At 36.5% G+C, this 17,963-nt stretch overlaps 2 protein-coding genes across 2 annotated transcripts; both read left to right on the top strand.

Annotated features, from left to right (window-relative positions):
• Positions 1 to 364: 364 nt before the first annotated feature.
• LOC140761956 (uncharacterized) lies at positions 365 to 3,758 on the top strand. Its single transcript, XM_073099519.1, has 3 exons — positions 365 to 1,825; positions 2,263 to 2,344; positions 3,309 to 3,758. Exons 1-3 carry the CDS (start codon positions 1,005 to 1,007, stop codon positions 3,516 to 3,518), a joined length of 1,113 nt encoding a protein of 370 aa, XP_072955620.1. The 5' UTR covers positions 365 to 1,004; the 3' UTR covers positions 3,519 to 3,758.
• Positions 3,759 to 4,588: 830 nt separating this feature from the next.
• On the top strand, positions 4,589 to 16,557 carry LOC140758128 (kelch repeat-containing protein At3g27220-like). Its single transcript, XM_073094219.1, has 7 exons — positions 4,589 to 4,989; positions 6,757 to 6,936; positions 8,617 to 8,846; positions 9,260 to 9,430; positions 12,334 to 12,439; positions 14,394 to 14,600; positions 16,237 to 16,557. Exons 1-7 carry the CDS (start codon positions 4,780 to 4,782, stop codon positions 16,399 to 16,401), a joined length of 1,269 nt encoding a protein of 422 aa, XP_072950320.1. The 5' UTR covers positions 4,589 to 4,779; the 3' UTR covers positions 16,402 to 16,557.
• Positions 16,558 to 17,963: the final 1,406 nt, after the last annotated feature.

Here is a 17,963-nt window from a genome sequence, read left to right as displayed (position 1 = left end):
AGTTAATTATTTATAATTTTAAATTAATAGGATATTTTTTATTCTGTTAATTGTTGTTTAATTAAATTTAATTTTGATACGATTTGATCTATATTGTTCCACGCGGGATATTGGGTTCATAGAAACGAGCCTATTTATTTAGTTGAATAAATAGAATCAATAAAATTTATTTTTTTACCGGGTGCGTTCGTTAAACAAATTAGACAGAAATTTTTAATATCTTTTTTTTTTCTATCTGCGATCTAAGTACTCAAACTTCACAAGAACTTAGGTTTAATAATATTTATTATTCGTGATCAATTTTCCTAATATTTAATCCAGAGTCTCGTTCACCCTCAATTCCCAGAGATTCCTCCCCCCCCCCCTGTGCTTCTACACCTCACCTTTGTTACTTCATGGGGGAGAGGGAGAGAGTGAAAGAAAGGTTGTTACCATTTCCGAGGTGGGATTATTCCTCCTTTTTACTAAACTTTTGATGCCATCCCCCATTCCCCATCTCCCATCTCCCATCTCCCATCTCCCATCTCCTATCTCCTATCTCCCAACACTCTCACTGGTCCCCACCATTCACATTTCCCCTCTGCAACTCACTGTTCTTGCCAGCGCCACCAGATCTTGAAATAGTATCTCAATAGCCTCATAGCTTGGAAAGATTTCTTCTTCTTCTTCTTCTTCTCCGTCTTTAGTTTCTTTGCTCTTTGGTGTTTCTTGTTTCAATGCTGGCTCTAAATTTCTTGCTGTGTTCATCACTCATTGGAATCTGTGATACAGTTGACTCGCAGCAAATAGAGGAGCCCTGGTTCTGTGTGTAGCCAATAAAAAGAGTTTTTTTTTTATCCTGCCTTGGTTTTGGTTTGGCTTAATGGCTGGGTCTCTTCCTCTGGAACTGAAATTTGTTGAGGGTAGTCAGATTTATGCTCTATTTTCCTACTTCTTACTTGCTCTGCAATAGATTGGTTGTTTGTTTTGAGTGCTATTCTGATCGATAACGTTGTGAGATTACGATGAGGTCTGTGGACGAAAAGGGTTGCTATAACTCCAATGCCAACTCTTACAATTTCGAGTTCCAGAATGGGAACGCTGCAAACAAGGCGGCGGCGCGGCAGCACCAGAAGATGATCGGTTCGCGGGCGAAGCCGATGCCTTCCAAGTGGGACGATGCACAGAAGTGGCTGGTCGGATTGTCTGGCGGTGGTCGAGATCACACTCACGCGAAGACCAAGCCGCGCAACTCCAATGCCGACGATAGGAGGCTACTGCACTCATTGTCTCAGAGGGGGAGAGATTCTTGCAGCAGCGCAGACGGTGCGTTGGAGTACGACTTAAGACTCTCGATTGTTAATCAAGACGACGGGGAAACAAAGAAGATAGATTGCGATCAACCATATGGCAGGGGTAGCAATCCGGTAGAGGATGCGACATTGGCAGTTAGATCGGTCTGTTTGAGGGATATGGGCACAGAGATGACTCCGATAGCGAGTAAAGAGCCATCTAGGACTGGCACTCCTCTTAGAGCGTCGACTCCGGTGCTGCGGAGTCCGATCTCTTCGAGATCGTCCACGCCGGGAAGATGCCATCAGGGGGCTCAACAACATGAGAGCTACCAAAATGGTATGAGGAATATGGAGAGGAACGGCGAGCCGCCGGTGGCGTTTGGAACGCCGAATCGAAACGGCTGGCCTAGTAATGGTAGATCAGAAGGTGAGATAAATGGTAGCAAGATTGCTGAATACATTGGCTCTGAACAAATTGGTGGAAAACCGACTTCTCTCGAGTCCCGCGCCATGGCGTGGGACGAGGCAGAGCGCGCAAAGTACACGGCAAGGTACTTCGCTAACGATTTGGTTAGTAGGTGATAGTATCTAAATATTCTCTTTTGCTTATTGAAGTAGTTTCTTCATCACTTCATCTGTGTTCCTGAGACTTATCTCATTAAACTTAACTACAATGACCTGTGTGTTTGTAATATCCATTGCAAAACATGGCTAATATCCTGCATGCAGATTTTTGTTTCGAAGACAATGGAACTCAACCAGAATTAGCTGATTCTCACATTGAGTTACCATTTCGATTTCATGTTATATGGATTATTTTTCTGCGAATTCCTGTCGGTAAATTTGTCAGATTAGGGTATACATATACTGTATATTTTCTTGCACTTTCAGTGAATAAATCTTCAAATAATACGAGAGCTAGCTCTAAGTTATGTTGTGACATTCGAAAATAATCAATAATTTTAACACTCTAGCTATCTCGTTTCAGATACAAGCGTGAAGAGGTGAAGATACAAGCTTGGGAAAATCATGAGAAGAGGAAAGCTGAGATGGAAATGAGGAGGCTGGAGGTATTAACTTGTGTTGATCTTAACTACTACTTACTGGATTTTGCTATGACTAAACAACTACCTTGCTATGTTCTATCTTTTTAACTTTCAGTTAGCTAGCTTGCTTGTAATCTATAACTGTTATAACTGTTTAGTGAATACACATGGTGTCTATAAAGTACAAACAAAAAAGAAATAGTATTAGAGATGGTTATGTCGAACGTTTTACAGAGAATATGCTGAACTAACTGTGCATTAAGAGAGGGGGGGCGGGGGTGTGATGTGGTTCCATTTTGTACATCCTCCTCTGGATCAGCTCTTTATCGCTACATTTTAAATGGCCATTCTGTTTTCCAGTCAACATTATCATTGCTAGACATCTATAGCTTACTGTTTGCTTGTTAATTGTTGAATTTTAGAGAAGATGCAACGTGCTGATCTCCAAAAACTGTAACGATTCATATAAAGTTATATAGCCCCATAAAAATTTGAGAATTCCATATGAAGTGTATGAGATATATAATCCAAGAAAAATACTCATCTTCATATTTCAGATCATAGAAATCATCAGGACCTTTCAAGCTTAATTTTTCAGTAATTAACATTACCAACACTGTTTTTGTTGATATACATGCTTCCAGAAATGCTGAGCTTGAGCATGAAATAGGACAGAACTATCACAACCTGTGTCTTACAGTCTGTTGCTAAACAAGGCCCATCAATATTTCAGAACAGTCGTGCTTTCTGAAAAACATTAATATTCCATTAATCCTCCAGTATATACATTGCAAATCATCTCTTCCAGTCATACATAAATCTTTGTATCTTAAAGATGCTTGTCCAAGCACAATATTCAGTTCTATCATCGTTCTTTGTAGTAAATTATCAACATCTTGCAAATGTTTTTTTTCTTGAATATTACATATTTACACATGACCTTTCTTAATTATGAGCCGATCTCAACCACTTTTGTTGTTTCTATTAGGTCAAGGCTGAGAGAATGAAGTCGCGAGCTCAAGAAAAGCTCACAAATAAGCTGGCTGCGACACGGAGGATAGCTGAAGAGAAGCGTGCTAATGCTGAAGCTAAGCTAAACGACAGCGCTGCAAGAACTTCGGAGAAAGCAGACTACATAAGAAGAACAGGGCACTTCCCCTCTTCCTTCTCCTTCAAGTTGCCTTCTCTTTGTGGTTAAGAAAATAAGAATCATCCATTACTGCACTTGTCAAATAATCTGGAGGGTGGTTTCTGTTTCAGCTCCATTGATACATCTTTCTTTTTTTTTGTTTTTAGAATTCAGTGCTGTCATGTTAATGTATTTCCTCAGAAATATTAATCATTTACCTTTTTCATTCTATCACTTTTCATCTTTTATATATTTCAGCTCATCTCTTGAGTTCATAGTACTTTCTTTTAGCTGATTGCAGTGCACCACACTAGCACCACTGGCATTAAGCTACAGCTAATAAGATAACATGTATTACATTGTTGAAATTAATGAACTTGAATTATTATTTTTTTCCAACCATATGCCTTGATTGGCATTTATAGCCCTACTTGCAAGTTATCTGGATCATATTTCAACAATATTTATAATCATTTTAACTCTGAGTACACAAGGAATTCTAGTCCCTAATAGGAATGGTTTTAGATACCTCAGAAAGACATTCTTAAAAAATGTACATACATTGACATCTGATGTACAAAAAAAGAGTAAAATAGACCTCTTATTTCACAAGACGCATATTTTGCATCTGTCATATTATATGCCAGCATATTGGCAGGTATTGATCGGATATCAGAGTATCTGCAAAAGTATTAAGCATAAATCACACAAATTAAAAAAAAAAAATTGAGGTTATTTTTTACTTTTAAATTTTATCCTATCAAATGCCAGATGGGGTTTTTGTAATTTAATTATAATTCATTTAATTTAATATATAAAATTGAGTGTATATATTTTTTTATAATCGATGTATATTTTATTATAATGAAATATATATAATTTATATATGCGATGAACACTATAATTTATTATTATAAATTAAATTTTTTTTAACTATAATTAAATTAAAGCACCGGCGTCAGGAGCATGTATGTGCAAACGTTCAACGTGAAGCGTTTGGGATTGCTTAAAAATCCCCGAACTTTTGGAATGTTTTAAGTTAATTGCCGCCGGATCATCCGGTAGTCACGACAACCAATGAGAGCCTGCCAAACATCTAGACTGTATTAAATTCCAAAATCTAAGGCTGCAGACGATCTACCTTCTCTCCCATTTTGCCTTCCAACCATCTCTCAGACTCTCACACCGCCACCACCGACGCGCAACCCTCCCCCGGTCTTTTATCACTCGGTATCAGCAAAGCTTATTACCAAATTCCCACCAATGCCTAATAACGAACCATCTCGTCGCTCCTCTCCCTCGGTCCGCTTCGTCGTCTGAATCGGGATCGATGGCGAGATTGGGGTCGAAGCCCGCGGCGAGGAAGTACGTCGTCGTCCTCTCCGGCGTCGCGCTCCTCGGCGTTGTCCTCATCGCCGATTTCCTCTGGGCTTCGTCCTCGTCATCATCCTCCTCCCTCTACTCCTCGCCGCTTTGGTCGACGACGTTGGATCTGTCTCTCCAAGAAACCCCTGCTCCCGGCTCTCCCGTGGCCAAGAAGGTGAGTCCGATCTGAGATTCCTGTGAAGTTAGGGTTTTGGTTATACGCGAGAAATCTGAGGTAATGCTGCATAATTCCTGCAAACTGTTGGTCTAGATTTACATGGTTTTGTGCATCTGAGTTGAAAGTGAGATGAAAAGTAGATCGTGAACCTCTAGGGTTTTGTTTGCACTTGGTTCTCTAGCTATAGAATGCGTATGTCATCAACTAATCTGTAGACATTTGAGGATCTTTTACAAGGGTATTCAAGGAGATAACATGGAACTTGTTATGAGGGTAAGAAGCTTCATTTGAGGGAGTAAGAAAAGGACGCACTAAGGAAAAGCCAGTAGATGATCTTATAAGGATTTTGTAAGTAAATCCACTACTTTGTTTATTTCATCGTGCATCATCCTATAGAAGAAACCATCTCTACTATTTGGAGTCACGTGCGGTTAAGTTCTATGTGGAGTGAAAATATGATGTGAACTGCAAAGGTGCGATACGTAATAATGTGTCCACAACCTATAAGTTCTAAGCTTTAGCAACCAAGCATGATAGACGATAGGGGATGAGAATTAAGAACTGATCAAATCCTAAGATAAAACTGGTCATCACATTTTTTCCTTGTCTTAAAACAAGAACTAAGATAGAGCTATAGGAGTGACCATTGATAACATTTTTAATAGAGGAGCTACAAGAGGCACCATTGACAACAAAGAAATATTATAAGAGCCTTTCCTAGATAAGAAGAAAGAACGTAAGTTGGATTTTGGTAATCTTAACACATCCTTGATGTCCAAAATCATTTTATTGGAATAGTATCTGTAAGAGTGAATAATTTGTTTCATATTGAAAAGATGAATTCAGTATTTACAAAAGAAAAAAAAAAGGTAGCATGCAATCAAAATCAGTTTATTGCATTGCTTTATTATATTAAATGATTTCTGGGCTAAGCTTTTCTTTTTTAATATAAGTTTAGGCATCCTACATCTTGAGTTTTGTCTAGTTGCTTAGCTACGGTCCACTGCGTTTTCATCATGTTGTTTTCAAAATCAAAGCTACACTATTAAAGACCTTCTAATTGATCATTGTGTTTGTTCGAAGTAATCACACACGTTTTCCTGTCTAGTGACATCTAGTTTCTATTGAACAAAAGATGCTCTAGTGGCTGTTTCATATTCATCTTCTCTATATACTATCCAGATGACCATAATCTACTCTTGGGAATTTTTTAAGCAAGCCAGTCAATTATCTTTGGCGGAACTTATCTGATGCTTATGTAGGCCATATGGTAAGACCTGTTAGCTTGATGGGAATTGTTGAAGTTTCTATAATTTTCCTTTTAGTACGATATACTTCCTAGCTCTTGTTTTGTAGTTGAAGCCTGAAGATTGTTTGAAGTTTGAACCATCTTCTTTGTACATATAACTTTGGCTTGTGTTGATTTTGTGATGGCTCCTATAGCATTTTATCTTTATTTGAGGATGTTCATTTGTATGCCGCCTCTGTAGAAGCAACCTATTCTTGGGTAGTTTAATTACTAATTAGTTTATTTAAATTGGATCTTATCTTAGTTGTGTCCTGTAGGGCAATTTGTGAAAAGGTGCATCACTATAGAATATTGCATTTAAGGTTGGTTTTAGAGTGATCATGGAATCTTTTTGGCTGTAATTGATTGGGATTGGTCGAAGCATAAAACCATGGTACTTAAAAAGTCTTTGCTGAAAGTGCATCTTTCATGTGGTCTGTTCTTTTCAATTAACCAGAGTTTTGTTGGTTTTTCAGATTAAGAAGGATGATAAAGCATTAAATTCAAAGGACATTAATGCTACTTTTGCTGATTTACCAGCACCAGAGTTAGAATGGGAGGAGATGGCAGTAGCTCCTGTGCCTCGGCTAGATGGGGCTGCTATTCAGATTAAGGATCTTTTATATGTTTTTGCTGGATATGGCACCATAGACCATGTGAGAAAATTTTAAACATAGCACATAGTACCTTTTATCTTGTTACATCATAGCTGCTTTCCCATTCAAATTGCTTTTCTGTCCTTCCTTTTCTAATTGTACATACATATTGTTTGTTTACTACAAGAAAATAGTATCTTTAGATTATATCTCAAAATGACATGCTGATTTTCATCTTAGTGTGATTTTCACCTGTGCATGTCTTGAGGTGTGATTTAGTCTATGTATGATAATGAAGTATCATTGATGCCCTTTTGGTTATTTTAAAAAGTACGACCAGGCAGAAATTTACATTTCAATTTGCATGATCGACCAAGTTATTAATTAATTTTCTATCATTGATGGTTGGCATCTTTACCTCATTGGGACCCTTTAAAACAGATAAATTATTGAACACCTTCATGCAATAGTATGACCTACAATTACCACTGTAATATCAAGCAGTTGAACTTTATTGAACTTCTATGTCTTGTAGCAATATTCCTTTTGCTTTCTGCATTACTGTGAATCAGGGTTGGATGTAGTTGGGATGGTAGGCTTGGATTGATGATAGGATGATTCAGATGCTACCCATGTTTGAATCAGGTTGATTACAAGTCCATACACTCCAATTTGTGTCTGGTCTGGGTAATTTTGATATCCTTAAGCTACCAGGTTTTGAGGTAATTTGAATAAAGGGTATCATAGTCTCTTAGATATAAACAATAGGCAATATTAAGTTATCAACTAATCGGTACACCTTATGGTGATATATTCATAGTTTCATACTATTCCAGCCCAACTTGGTCACTATTATCGACAACTGATTCTGCTATATATACATATATATGCTGACACTAGTGAGTTCCCAGAATCTTCATATATTATGACACATTAGGGATTCAGATGTTTTAGAATTCTAATCTGCCCATATTGAATGTAAATTTTGTTTTAATCATATGAAATTCTTATTTGAGATGGCGTGAGATCTCCGACAGTCCGGACTCTGATCAAAACACTGATGTTAAATGTGTTGCATTTCTTTTGCCTTTGTCTTCATCCTCTGAGAAAGAAGTGGGATCTTTTTTTCGTCTACAAGGCTTTCCAGTCCTCATTCTTAAGCCTAGCAACAAAAGCTGGGTGCTGCTAACAATATGGACATACAGATCCTGAATCCTCTATATATGTCTATGCACATTAGCTTTTCTCTTGCCAAGTTGTGTACAGATATTTGCACATCCATCTTAACATTGTGATATCATATATTTAATCTTATTTTGTTAAACTGTTCTAATGCTTATATTTAAATCTTGGACTGCAATACATATTATGCTCAAATCAGCTACTGACTTGTAGAAGTATTCATATGGTTTCTAAATTTCTTATTTGATTCGTAGAAGAAAGTGCAATTTGAGTATTCATTGTTCCACGCAGAGCTTGCTTACTATATATAAATTGTTTAGCATGGACTTTGCAAGTATTCACATGTCACTCAATTGCTGACGATGGGCCAGCCCCTGCTAATATAGAAAGATAAAAAGGATGAAAAGGATGTGCTGCATTAGAAGGCCAACTGTTTTGCTTATGATTTTAGCCTTCTAGGTTCTTGAAGATGTTGTATTATTTTCTTCTAAATATTATTTGTTTTGATTTTTATGATAAATTATCTTACACGCTTTATCCAGTGTCTTTTCCTTCCAGGTGCATTCACATGTGGATATCTATAATTTCACGGATAATACGTGGGGAGGAAGATTTGATATGCCAAAAGAAATGGCACATTCACATTTAGGGATGGCAACAGATGGAAAATACATTTATATAGTTACTGGACAATATGGCCCCCAATGTAGAGGACCGACAGCCCGCAATTTTGTACTGGACGCAGAGAAGAAAGAGTGGCATGATTTGCCTCCGTTGCCTGTGCCTAGGTGCACTCCAGAATTGATCTGTCAACTTAATTTATGACTATTTTCAGTATGCCATACTATATTCCTTACTAATGAGTCCAAGCCTTGCCCCTTTTTGTTCAATAAGGAGTTATGATTCATGTGATTACTGGTCATGAAAAGTCTCTCCAAGATCCTCTGGCAAACTCATGTTATACTATTCTGATAGCTGACATGAATTGCGCTGCTTTGGCCAATCTAGTGTTTCCTCCTTTATTCTTAGGAAATTTTGTTATGCTATCATTTCCAATTTCAACAAGGTTCCTTCAATTATGGTCTTATTGTATTCAGTCTACAGGATCTCTCATAATTTCGTTAATCATGCTACAGTTGGAAAAATTCTACTATTGGAAAATCTCAAATTTTAGTGCTAAAGTACTGTGATATTTTTCTAGGTATGCGCCAGCCACACAACTTTGGAAAGGCAGACTCCATGCTATGGGTGGTAGCAAGGAAGACCGCTATGGGCCTGCAGTAGATCATTGGAGTCTTGCTGTAAAAGATGGAAAAGCTTTGGAGAATGAATGGCGAAATGAGATACAAATACCACGTGGTGGCCCTCACAGGTTTGTGGGCAATTTCCCTTCAGTTTTTGTTCATTTTCTATCTAATAAGTGTCTTATCTCAATGCTGTGGTTTATTACTGTATAAAACACTGAACTGCCATGAACTGGCAATATGACTTCTTTTTTCATTTTTAAAAGGTAAAGTAGGAATCTGGTTGCCTTGGCTATGTATTCTGAAGTTATATGGTAACATGTGTGACTAGGGATTTTTAAATGCTTCCTTAGCTCTTGATGAGTCTGTTTCCCAACACTTGTACCCGCATCTGCTCATAATTTCATGTGGCTACCAGGGTTGTTCGAACATTGTATATTTATGGTTTAATCCTCCTTGTTTCAGTAGTTTATTCTTTTGCATTCAAGTCATAGGTCACGTTATCATGTTAGCCAAGATCACTTTTCGTGATCTACATATAAAAGTTTCTCAATACTACAAATGTTGCTCTAAAGATCGAGAATTAAGCAAATGCATATGTTCAGTCTGTGCAGACTTCTCAACAATTCTGAACTAGTGAGAACATTTACATTAGAAGGAAATCATATTAGCACAAACTGTTTAATCGTTGGTAGTCTAAGCCCAAATTGCAAAATCTTTTTATTACTTATTGATTGCTAAGAAAATCCCCTCCTGTTGGGCACACCATGCCTCTCAACTAGACTAAATGCCTAATTTAGAAAGACATGCTAATTTGCAGGTATCTGGCAGAACTAGAGTAAGGGAACTTTATTAATAGACATGTATGAACTATGAAGGATCAATTGTTTCATTTGGTGCCAACTATCTCTTTGCTCCTAAAGTCTATTTGATCCATACTTGTGGCCTGTGGCTTACATATTGAATTTACCTGTACAATGTACTACAGGTGCCATATAATGTGCTCCCTTTCGTAGTTCCTGCATTGCTTGTCTCTTTAATTTAATATCAACATCCTTAAGGAATTAATCTTTATTTTATTGCACTTGTATGTTCATTCTTGGATTCTTCTAAAGTTCTATGTAGGATAATAACATCCATACATATAACTTGTATGATGTGTTTAAATATTGAAGCTAATTCAGGAGGCATTATGATGTACTATATTGTGTGATTCCTGTATTTTCTCGTCTTGATTCTTTGAGCATAATTTTAAGGAAAAAAACATCTTTACCTTCTTGCCCTTGCTTCTTTCTTTTATTCTGTAAGGCTCATTTATAATCTGAGATAAGTTGTTATCTTGAGCTGTTGAGCAAGCATTACTTTGAAGTTTGAACTCAAAAGTCGTCTATATACTTGTAATATGATAGTTCATGATTTTAGCATATAGAAGGTAGTTTAGTTTGGTGTCCCATGATCAGTCTCTGGAGAGATGTATATGTCATGCAAATATGAAGATAAATTGAGCAAAACAAAGGTAAAAGTAGAAAAAAAAAAGTTATATAAGATTTAGGTAGATCTCAACCCAGTTGCAATTCTAGATTGAACTTTCACCAATAAACACAAAGTTTGTTTACCCTAGAACTTCAACCCTAATTTCCAGAGTGTGAAAAGTAGAGTCTAATTGGCATAGAATCCGAGCTCATCTACTCCATAAGGGGTTTTTCCAGCTATAATTGTAATTTAGTGCTTGAAATTTCAGTTGAAAAATATAGAATGAGGGTTTTTCTCAAAATTTTTGTCCTAATCTAAAATAAATCTGATAAAGTAAATTAAAAAAAAAAATCATAAAGTTGGACTCTAATTGTTACATGAATCAAGCAGATCTACATTCTACATATTGGTTGACTTCAAATTTCAATAGTTCTGCCTTTTAATTGGAATCAAACATGTGTGTAATTTCCATCATTTTGTCTTTGAATATTCCTATTTCTACACAACATTTAATGTGTTATAGCAATCAAGGATTCCCTTGTCGTCAGTACGTGCCATGCTAGTCACTGATTGGCACGGTACATGCCATGCCGACACAAAATTTGTCGAAAGAAAGAGGGCAAGGAGAGAATTGGGAGAGCGAGAAAGAAAATGAGAGAGAGAGAGAGAGAGAGAGAGAGAGAGAGAGAGAGAGAGAGAGAGAGAGAGAGAGAGAGAGAGGGCTTACCTCCGTCGAGAGCCCTTGCCTCTTTGAACGGAGAAGATGACAACTCCTCGCAGCATGCCCTTGGTAGGAGAAATGCCTCCTCATTAAACCAGAGATGATAACTAAGCAGATCATCTTAATTGACGATCCACAACTTATAAGAGGATCCTACTAAACGTTTAGAATGATCTACTTGAAGCAGATTATGACTAAATCACTATCCATTATGAATAGATCGTTTCTCCGTCGTCTTCTCCGGCAATGATTAGGGCAAATTAATGCCCTAACCTTTTCCGACCACTGCAGGAGAGTTCGAGGTGCCTCCCATAATGTAGAACACTGTCAGAAGGTGTTTCACAGCCTTTTACCTTGGCAGCACCCCTTATGCCACGTGCCAAGTGGCACCACTATCCTTGACATCAATATCTAGGGTTAAAAGATTTTTATTTAGCCATTAAAAGCTATTTTGAGCTCTGAAAAGGCCTAAAGATCTACTTTCATTGTCAGACCTATCTTTCTTTTTCTACTTGCCCGTCCATATTGTTACAGAAGACTTCTGTTGTTGTAAGAGTTCACATGTGGTTTTGCTTCTCTCTCTGAGGAAATTTTAGACATTACAATATTTGATAATCATGTCTGGTTGTCAAATTACTCATGCTACTGTATTTCATCTGTCACCATCTGTCTTTTCTTTTTACACTTTCCATATCATACTAGACTATCAAAAGAGCAATTGGTGTAAGAGTTTACGAGAGATGTCACTCATCGTATTCTTTGTGTTGCTGTCAGAGTAAATATTTAAAAGTGGGACGATACTTGATTCCTGTTTATTTTTCTTTTTTTGGTTATCAGGGCTTGTGTTGTTGCTAATAATCAACTTCTCGTTATTGGTGGTCAAGAGGGGGATTTTATGGCCAAGCCAGGATCACCAATTTTCAAGTGTGCTCGGAGAAATGAGGTATGCAGCTAAATTATTTCATAGCATGAGATTTATCTTAAATTCAGTTTTTCCAAATTGATTTTGCTATTGAATTTAGTTGGATGATGTCTCCGAACACTATATTGCATCGTTTTAATATATTGAGCAACATTTCAACCTGTTCCTTGTATTACTTGCACTTATTTTCTTTTACAAGCCACTGCCATCTGGTTGGATAGGTCAATTGACTTACTAGAAAACTGAATGGAGAAAACATGAAATCTTTCAAGCTACAAGGATTTTGTCTAAAAGTATATCTAAAACTTGTGGGAGAAGTGTTTGCTTGATGGCTACAATGAGTGCTGGTAACCATCTCAAATTTTACTTATAGTCTGTGCTGGGAGGGACTAGTCACTTAGTATGGCTATTTAGTGGTCCTTGTGCATTTTGCTATAGGTACCCCAAGATGTACCCAAGATTGTGCCCAGCTGTGTTGGGCTTGGGTTTGGACTCAGGCCTGATCACTCTCAACCCAAAAGCTCAAGCCCCCAATTTCTAGATTGATGATTTTGAAATTATTTTTCACTTAAGCAACACTGCTTATAGAGGACGCCGCATTTAGCCCAAAGGAATAAACATCTGTAGTGGATGATATACTGTCTTTAATTAGGAATCATGTCCTTCAATTTATTGATTTGATCATATTCACTGCATATCAAGCTCTTTGACTAATTTTCTCTTTTCTCTGATATGCAGAGGCCTTGTTTGTGGCTTGCTCACTAGTCACTGCCTTGATCATATTGCCTGAGAGTCATTATCAATCTACACAGAATAATATGATGCATACATGTTACAAACTTCAACTAAGAACCATTTATATATTTCCTCTTCTCATGGTTTAATTTTATATCATATTATATAAATTATATTATATTTTTATTTTTTATATATTAAAATTGCTAGACAGTCTTAGTGCTTGTATACTGTCTATGTGCTATGCAGTGGGATGGCTGTTCGCAAACTGCGGCCGCGTTTCGAAACATTGATATTGAGTGCTATCCTCTTGGCTGATTCCTTGTCTGCACACCATACCTTTCTAGTGGCATTTATTACTTCTACTGTTTTTCCTAGAGACAACAACATAGTGGGCTAGTATTAAGGATTCAAGAATACAAATTTTTAGGACAATGGAGGTAAAGGAAAAAAAAGGTAGAGAGAACATAGAGAGGAATGTCAGGATGCTGATCATCTGAAAATAATTTTGAGTTGGCCAATTTAGCCAACTTGAGGACATCTCTGATGAAACAGGCTTGAAACCAACCAAAACTGACATAAGACCCTGGTCCAGTTTCGTACCTGGTTTTGAACCAATCTCTGCAGAACCAATCCATTTCTGCAAAAGCTGATTGGTTTCATCTTATAGTTCAACTTCAAACCATGACATAGTTAGGAAGTAAAATACCAATGGTGGTTTGTTATGTTGAGGTGACAAAAAACAAAATTGGAGGTAAGATCCCCAATGATGATTATGTTGAAGCGGTGATAAACATAATTTTGTCTTGTAACTACAAAATGCTATATCAGCATTCAGCATAGACTTTTGTGATTTGGAAAGGGAACATCAAGCTGAAAGTCTGCAGCTTTCTCATTCAGAACTTTGGTTCCTTGCATCACACAAATTTAGAAAGCTCCCCCACTGTGCAATGTTGTAGATAGGGATTCCCTCATTATCTTATGAAAGATGTGCTTATGTTAAAGTATACTATTTGATTTCTAACAACATGGCATCCATGAGATGGTGAAAAAGGGGAAGCAGAAACAGCATGATAAACAAGTTGTCATTGTCTCCTTTATTATACATCTAAACTTATGTTGATTTGTTTAACTTTTCTATTGGACATTCTTATTAGGTTAGATGTTGAGGTACTTTCTTCTCACTTTGTTATGTTATTGGAGGTGAGTGTTCATGTTCACAGAATTTGTTCTTATGCAGATTGTGTATAACAATGTTTATATGCTTGATGATGGGATGAAGTGGAAGGAACTGCCGCCCATGCCAAAGCCAGATTCACATATAGAATTTGCTTGGGTTAATGTAAACAATTCCCTTTTTATTGCTGGAGGCACCACAGAGAAACACCCTACGACCAAAAAGATGGTGTTGGTTGGTGAAATATTTCGGTTCAATTTGGATACACTGGTATGAAACATTTTTTTTACTTTATTTAATATAGTATAAGTAAAAACAGTTGAAAGCACTATATGTTTTAATAGTTTTGATGTTCAGATGTCTCAATCAATCAATGATATGGCTGTTCTATTTCTATTGAAAAGAATACTTTAACCCAAAAATGCTGAAAAGTTGAGATGAATGTTTAGAAGTTATTTGATTGCATACTTAGCTTTGAGTATAATTAATCTTCATATTTAAGGGGATTGATTGTTAGGGATACTACTTACCAACATAAATGACAATTTGATCTATACGAATTATATTATATGTGTAGAGACAATTATTAAGGAATAATCATTAACATTGACAAGAGTTGATACTTAGTATCCAAATGCTTATGGAAAACCATGTTAAACTTAAAAATATACGAACAAAATGAGGCATCACTGTAGTGTAGCAACTTGTTCCATGTCAAAGAAAGTGAACAAACTTACAGTCAATAGTCTTTAATCCAAGGACCAAAATACCCTTATCGTTAACTCTGTCCCACAATGAAAATGCTCTATGTAGGTGATAAGGCCTTCGTGGACTAATGGCTGTTATTCTCAAAAAGTCAAAATGATGCTATACAAAAATGTACAAAGCTTACTTTTCTTAACTCTCCTCGTTTACTTCTTTTTTATTGTATAGACAGCTATATTACTCTCCTTGGTTTCTTCAAAGTTAGAAGTCAAAGAAGGTAGTCTTAACATCACTGAGATCTTGTTCTCAAGCATCCATTGCCTTGTTCATTGATAAATTCAGTGGCCAAGTTTTAGCAAATTATGATGACCTTGAAGATTGCATTTTTGATATTGATGTCACAAGGAAAGTGCTAGTCTCATTATTTTGGAGGTTGATTATTCTCTAAAATTGAAAAATAATGTGTCTAGAAATTATTATCTGCACCCATCATCAATGTAGTTTTGATTTCAACATCCTATTAAAGAAAAAGTACCCAGGTTTATACTCGTGTTAGGTTTCACCAAGGCTTTCAATACTTCTGACATACATTTTACATCTCTCACTTCACTTGAGAACCATACTGTTGTCAGTAATATGGTTGAAAACCTGGAATAATTTAATCCTACAATAGTGACTATTTAAGATATCCCCTGGATTTATTGCCTAGGGGAACCTGCTTTACCAACTTCTTGACACTGATTTCGCTATTTTGTTGAATTTTTTTTATTAACACTAGTAATTTAAAAACCCAAAGGTATTAAGAAACTATAGTGATACTGTCATTTATCAATTTTAAGCTGCATAAAAACGGAAATCTAGTTTTCAGGTTTTAAGTCAGTTAAAAGCTTGATATACTTTGGATTACATAAAATTTATGTTTATGGCACATCTAATTTCATATTTCTTGGAAGAAACCAATTTAAAGTTGTTATCATGAAACTTCATTATTCTATTTAACTAGAATGACATGCTTCTATAGACCTTTCTCGTCCTCTAGGACTAACTATTTCTCTACATTTATTGATTGTTCAATTATATCATCTATCCTCGAACAGTGGCCACAGTAGATAGAGCAAATAACACATTTCTACAAAATGGATCAGTCCAGTTAGTATGATCTTCGTTCTGTAAGGATATTCATGTTTTGTAATATATGCAGGAATGGTCCATTTACGGGCGGTTGCCTTTCCGCATTAAGACTACCTTGGTAGGGTTCTGGAATGGTTGGCTCTATTTCACATCTGGCCAGCGAGACAAAGGACCAAACGATCCATCTCCCAAAAAGGTTGTCGGATGCATGTGGAGAACTAAGTTGCACTTGTAACTTGTATGTTAATCTTAACAGGTTACATTCAGCAATTTTTTTGTGTAAATGTTGTCCGATATTATTTGTTTTGCCCCTCGGCTTGAGTTCTCTGTTTCAATGTACAACTTACTGATGAACAATTCTTTAAATAGTAACTTCATAGGCTTTAGCAAAGTCTTATGGTTGTCATCTAGGAGCACCATTGGTTTATGCTTTCCTGACGAACTCCTCCACTTTATGTTAGATTTGTTCTTTTGGTTGAGTAGTGCATCACGAGCTCATGGAGCTTCTTTTAGGAGTAAAAGAAAATTCCATGAATTTTTATTCACTATATATCCAGTGCAAGTGAGATCTCTGCTTATTTATCTCGTTGCTAGATAGAGATCCTATGGACAAAAGCTAATCTGCTAGGATGGATCATATGTTCATATTTCAAGTGCCGTCACTTTCTGTTCTATTTTTCTGGGCGGTAAGTCTGGTCTCTAGCATCAGAGTGGTAGAAGCACGACGATTATAAGGTCAGATTGCATGCATATTGCCTTTTAATGGGAACTAGGGCACTTTTTTTTGTTCATAGTAATGAAATTTGCAATTATCCAGTAAAAGCTTAATCGAACAACCAGTTTTTTTTTTATTTAGTTATTTAAGATCCGAAAGGGTAGATATAAACTAGACAAAAGGTAATTCCGATCGGAGAGGTGATGATAGTAGGGTGCTCACAAAAGAGTAACAAGATGGGTGCTCACAAAAGGGTAACAAGATGCATGCCACTATCCACTCCCCTTTTCTGTTAGGAGAGAAGAAGAAAGATGATGTAAATAGTTTGAGACTGTGACTTATCTCTCAATCAATACAGTATGAACTCAAATTCCGGATTTATAGTTTTTTCTTGATAGCAATTTAAGTTTCACTAAACTTTTAGCTAACTAAGCTCCAAATCATTATGTTACTGAGCTATTGCTTATAATTATCGTGCTGCTAAGCTACTTCTTTTAGTCAACACACATCGTTGAACAATTAAATTGAGTTGAAACATCGAGCCACTAGGTTAAGCTACCAACATCCAAATAAACAAATTATCCACAATAAATTTATTTGGAGAACTTAGAACCTATAACCTCCCCTCACAAATTCCTCAATTGGACTTGAACAACTAGGTACTTAAAATCTCCCGGAAAGATGTAAATTTGAGTGCATCAAGACAAAACGCTTCAATATATTGCAGGAATCATATTGGATTCCGTGTGTACAAAAGCAATTGCTTTATTTGGCTAATATTATATTTATTCTTTTTTCTTTTATTTTGGAGGAAAAAGTGGGAGCTGGGAGTCAATTAAACTTCACTGGTATTAGTCAAGGAAAACAAAAGTAAATTTTCCAATTCCATGCCACAAAGATCAGATAAATAAAGAATAAGTCCATCTAATTCTTTTTGGGTTAGAATAAATTTTCATTTCCTCCAAAGGTATAATAAGCTTCCATTTAACTTCAGCAATGTCACTTTATCAATCCCCCTTTTGGCCAGAGGTGTTGATGCTGCTTGTTCAATTGCTGCATTGAATCAAATGGATGTTGGATTG

This window comes from Typha angustifolia, chromosome 1, assembly GCF_048772165.1.
Source record: "Typha angustifolia cultivar Huaian chromosome 1, ASM4877216v1, whole genome shotgun sequence".
NCBI lineage: Eukaryota > Viridiplantae > Streptophyta > Magnoliopsida > Poales > Typhaceae > Typha > Typha angustifolia.
Note: the sequence above shows the minus strand (reverse complement) of the source record. Positions and strands in the feature narration are given on the sequence as shown.

Bases quoted from the DNA above. Each gene is read 5' to 3' on its own strand.
- LOC140761956 (XM_073099519.1), top strand. From the start codon at position 1,005: ATGAGGTCTGTGGACGAAAAGGGTTGCTATAACTCCAATGCCAACTCT. The intron at 1,826-2,262 runs GTACTTCGCTAA...ATCTCGTTTCAG, and splicing joins CGCGCAAAGTACACGGCAAG to ATACAAGCGTGAAGAGGTGA. The intron at 2,345-3,308 runs GTATTAACTTGT...TGTTTCTATTAG, and splicing joins TGGAAATGAGGAGGCTGGAG to GTCAAGGCTGAGAGAATGAA.
- LOC140758128 (XM_073094219.1), top strand. From the start codon at position 4,780: ATGGCGAGATTGGGGTCGAAGCCCGCGGCGAGGAAGTACGTCGTCGTC. The intron at 9,431-12,333 runs GTTTGTGGGCAA...TTTGGTTATCAG, and splicing joins CCACGTGGTGGCCCTCACAG to GGCTTGTGTTGTTGCTAATA. The intron at 14,601-16,236 runs GTATGAAACATT...TAATATATGCAG, and splicing joins GGTTCAATTTGGATACACTG to GAATGGTCCATTTACGGGCG.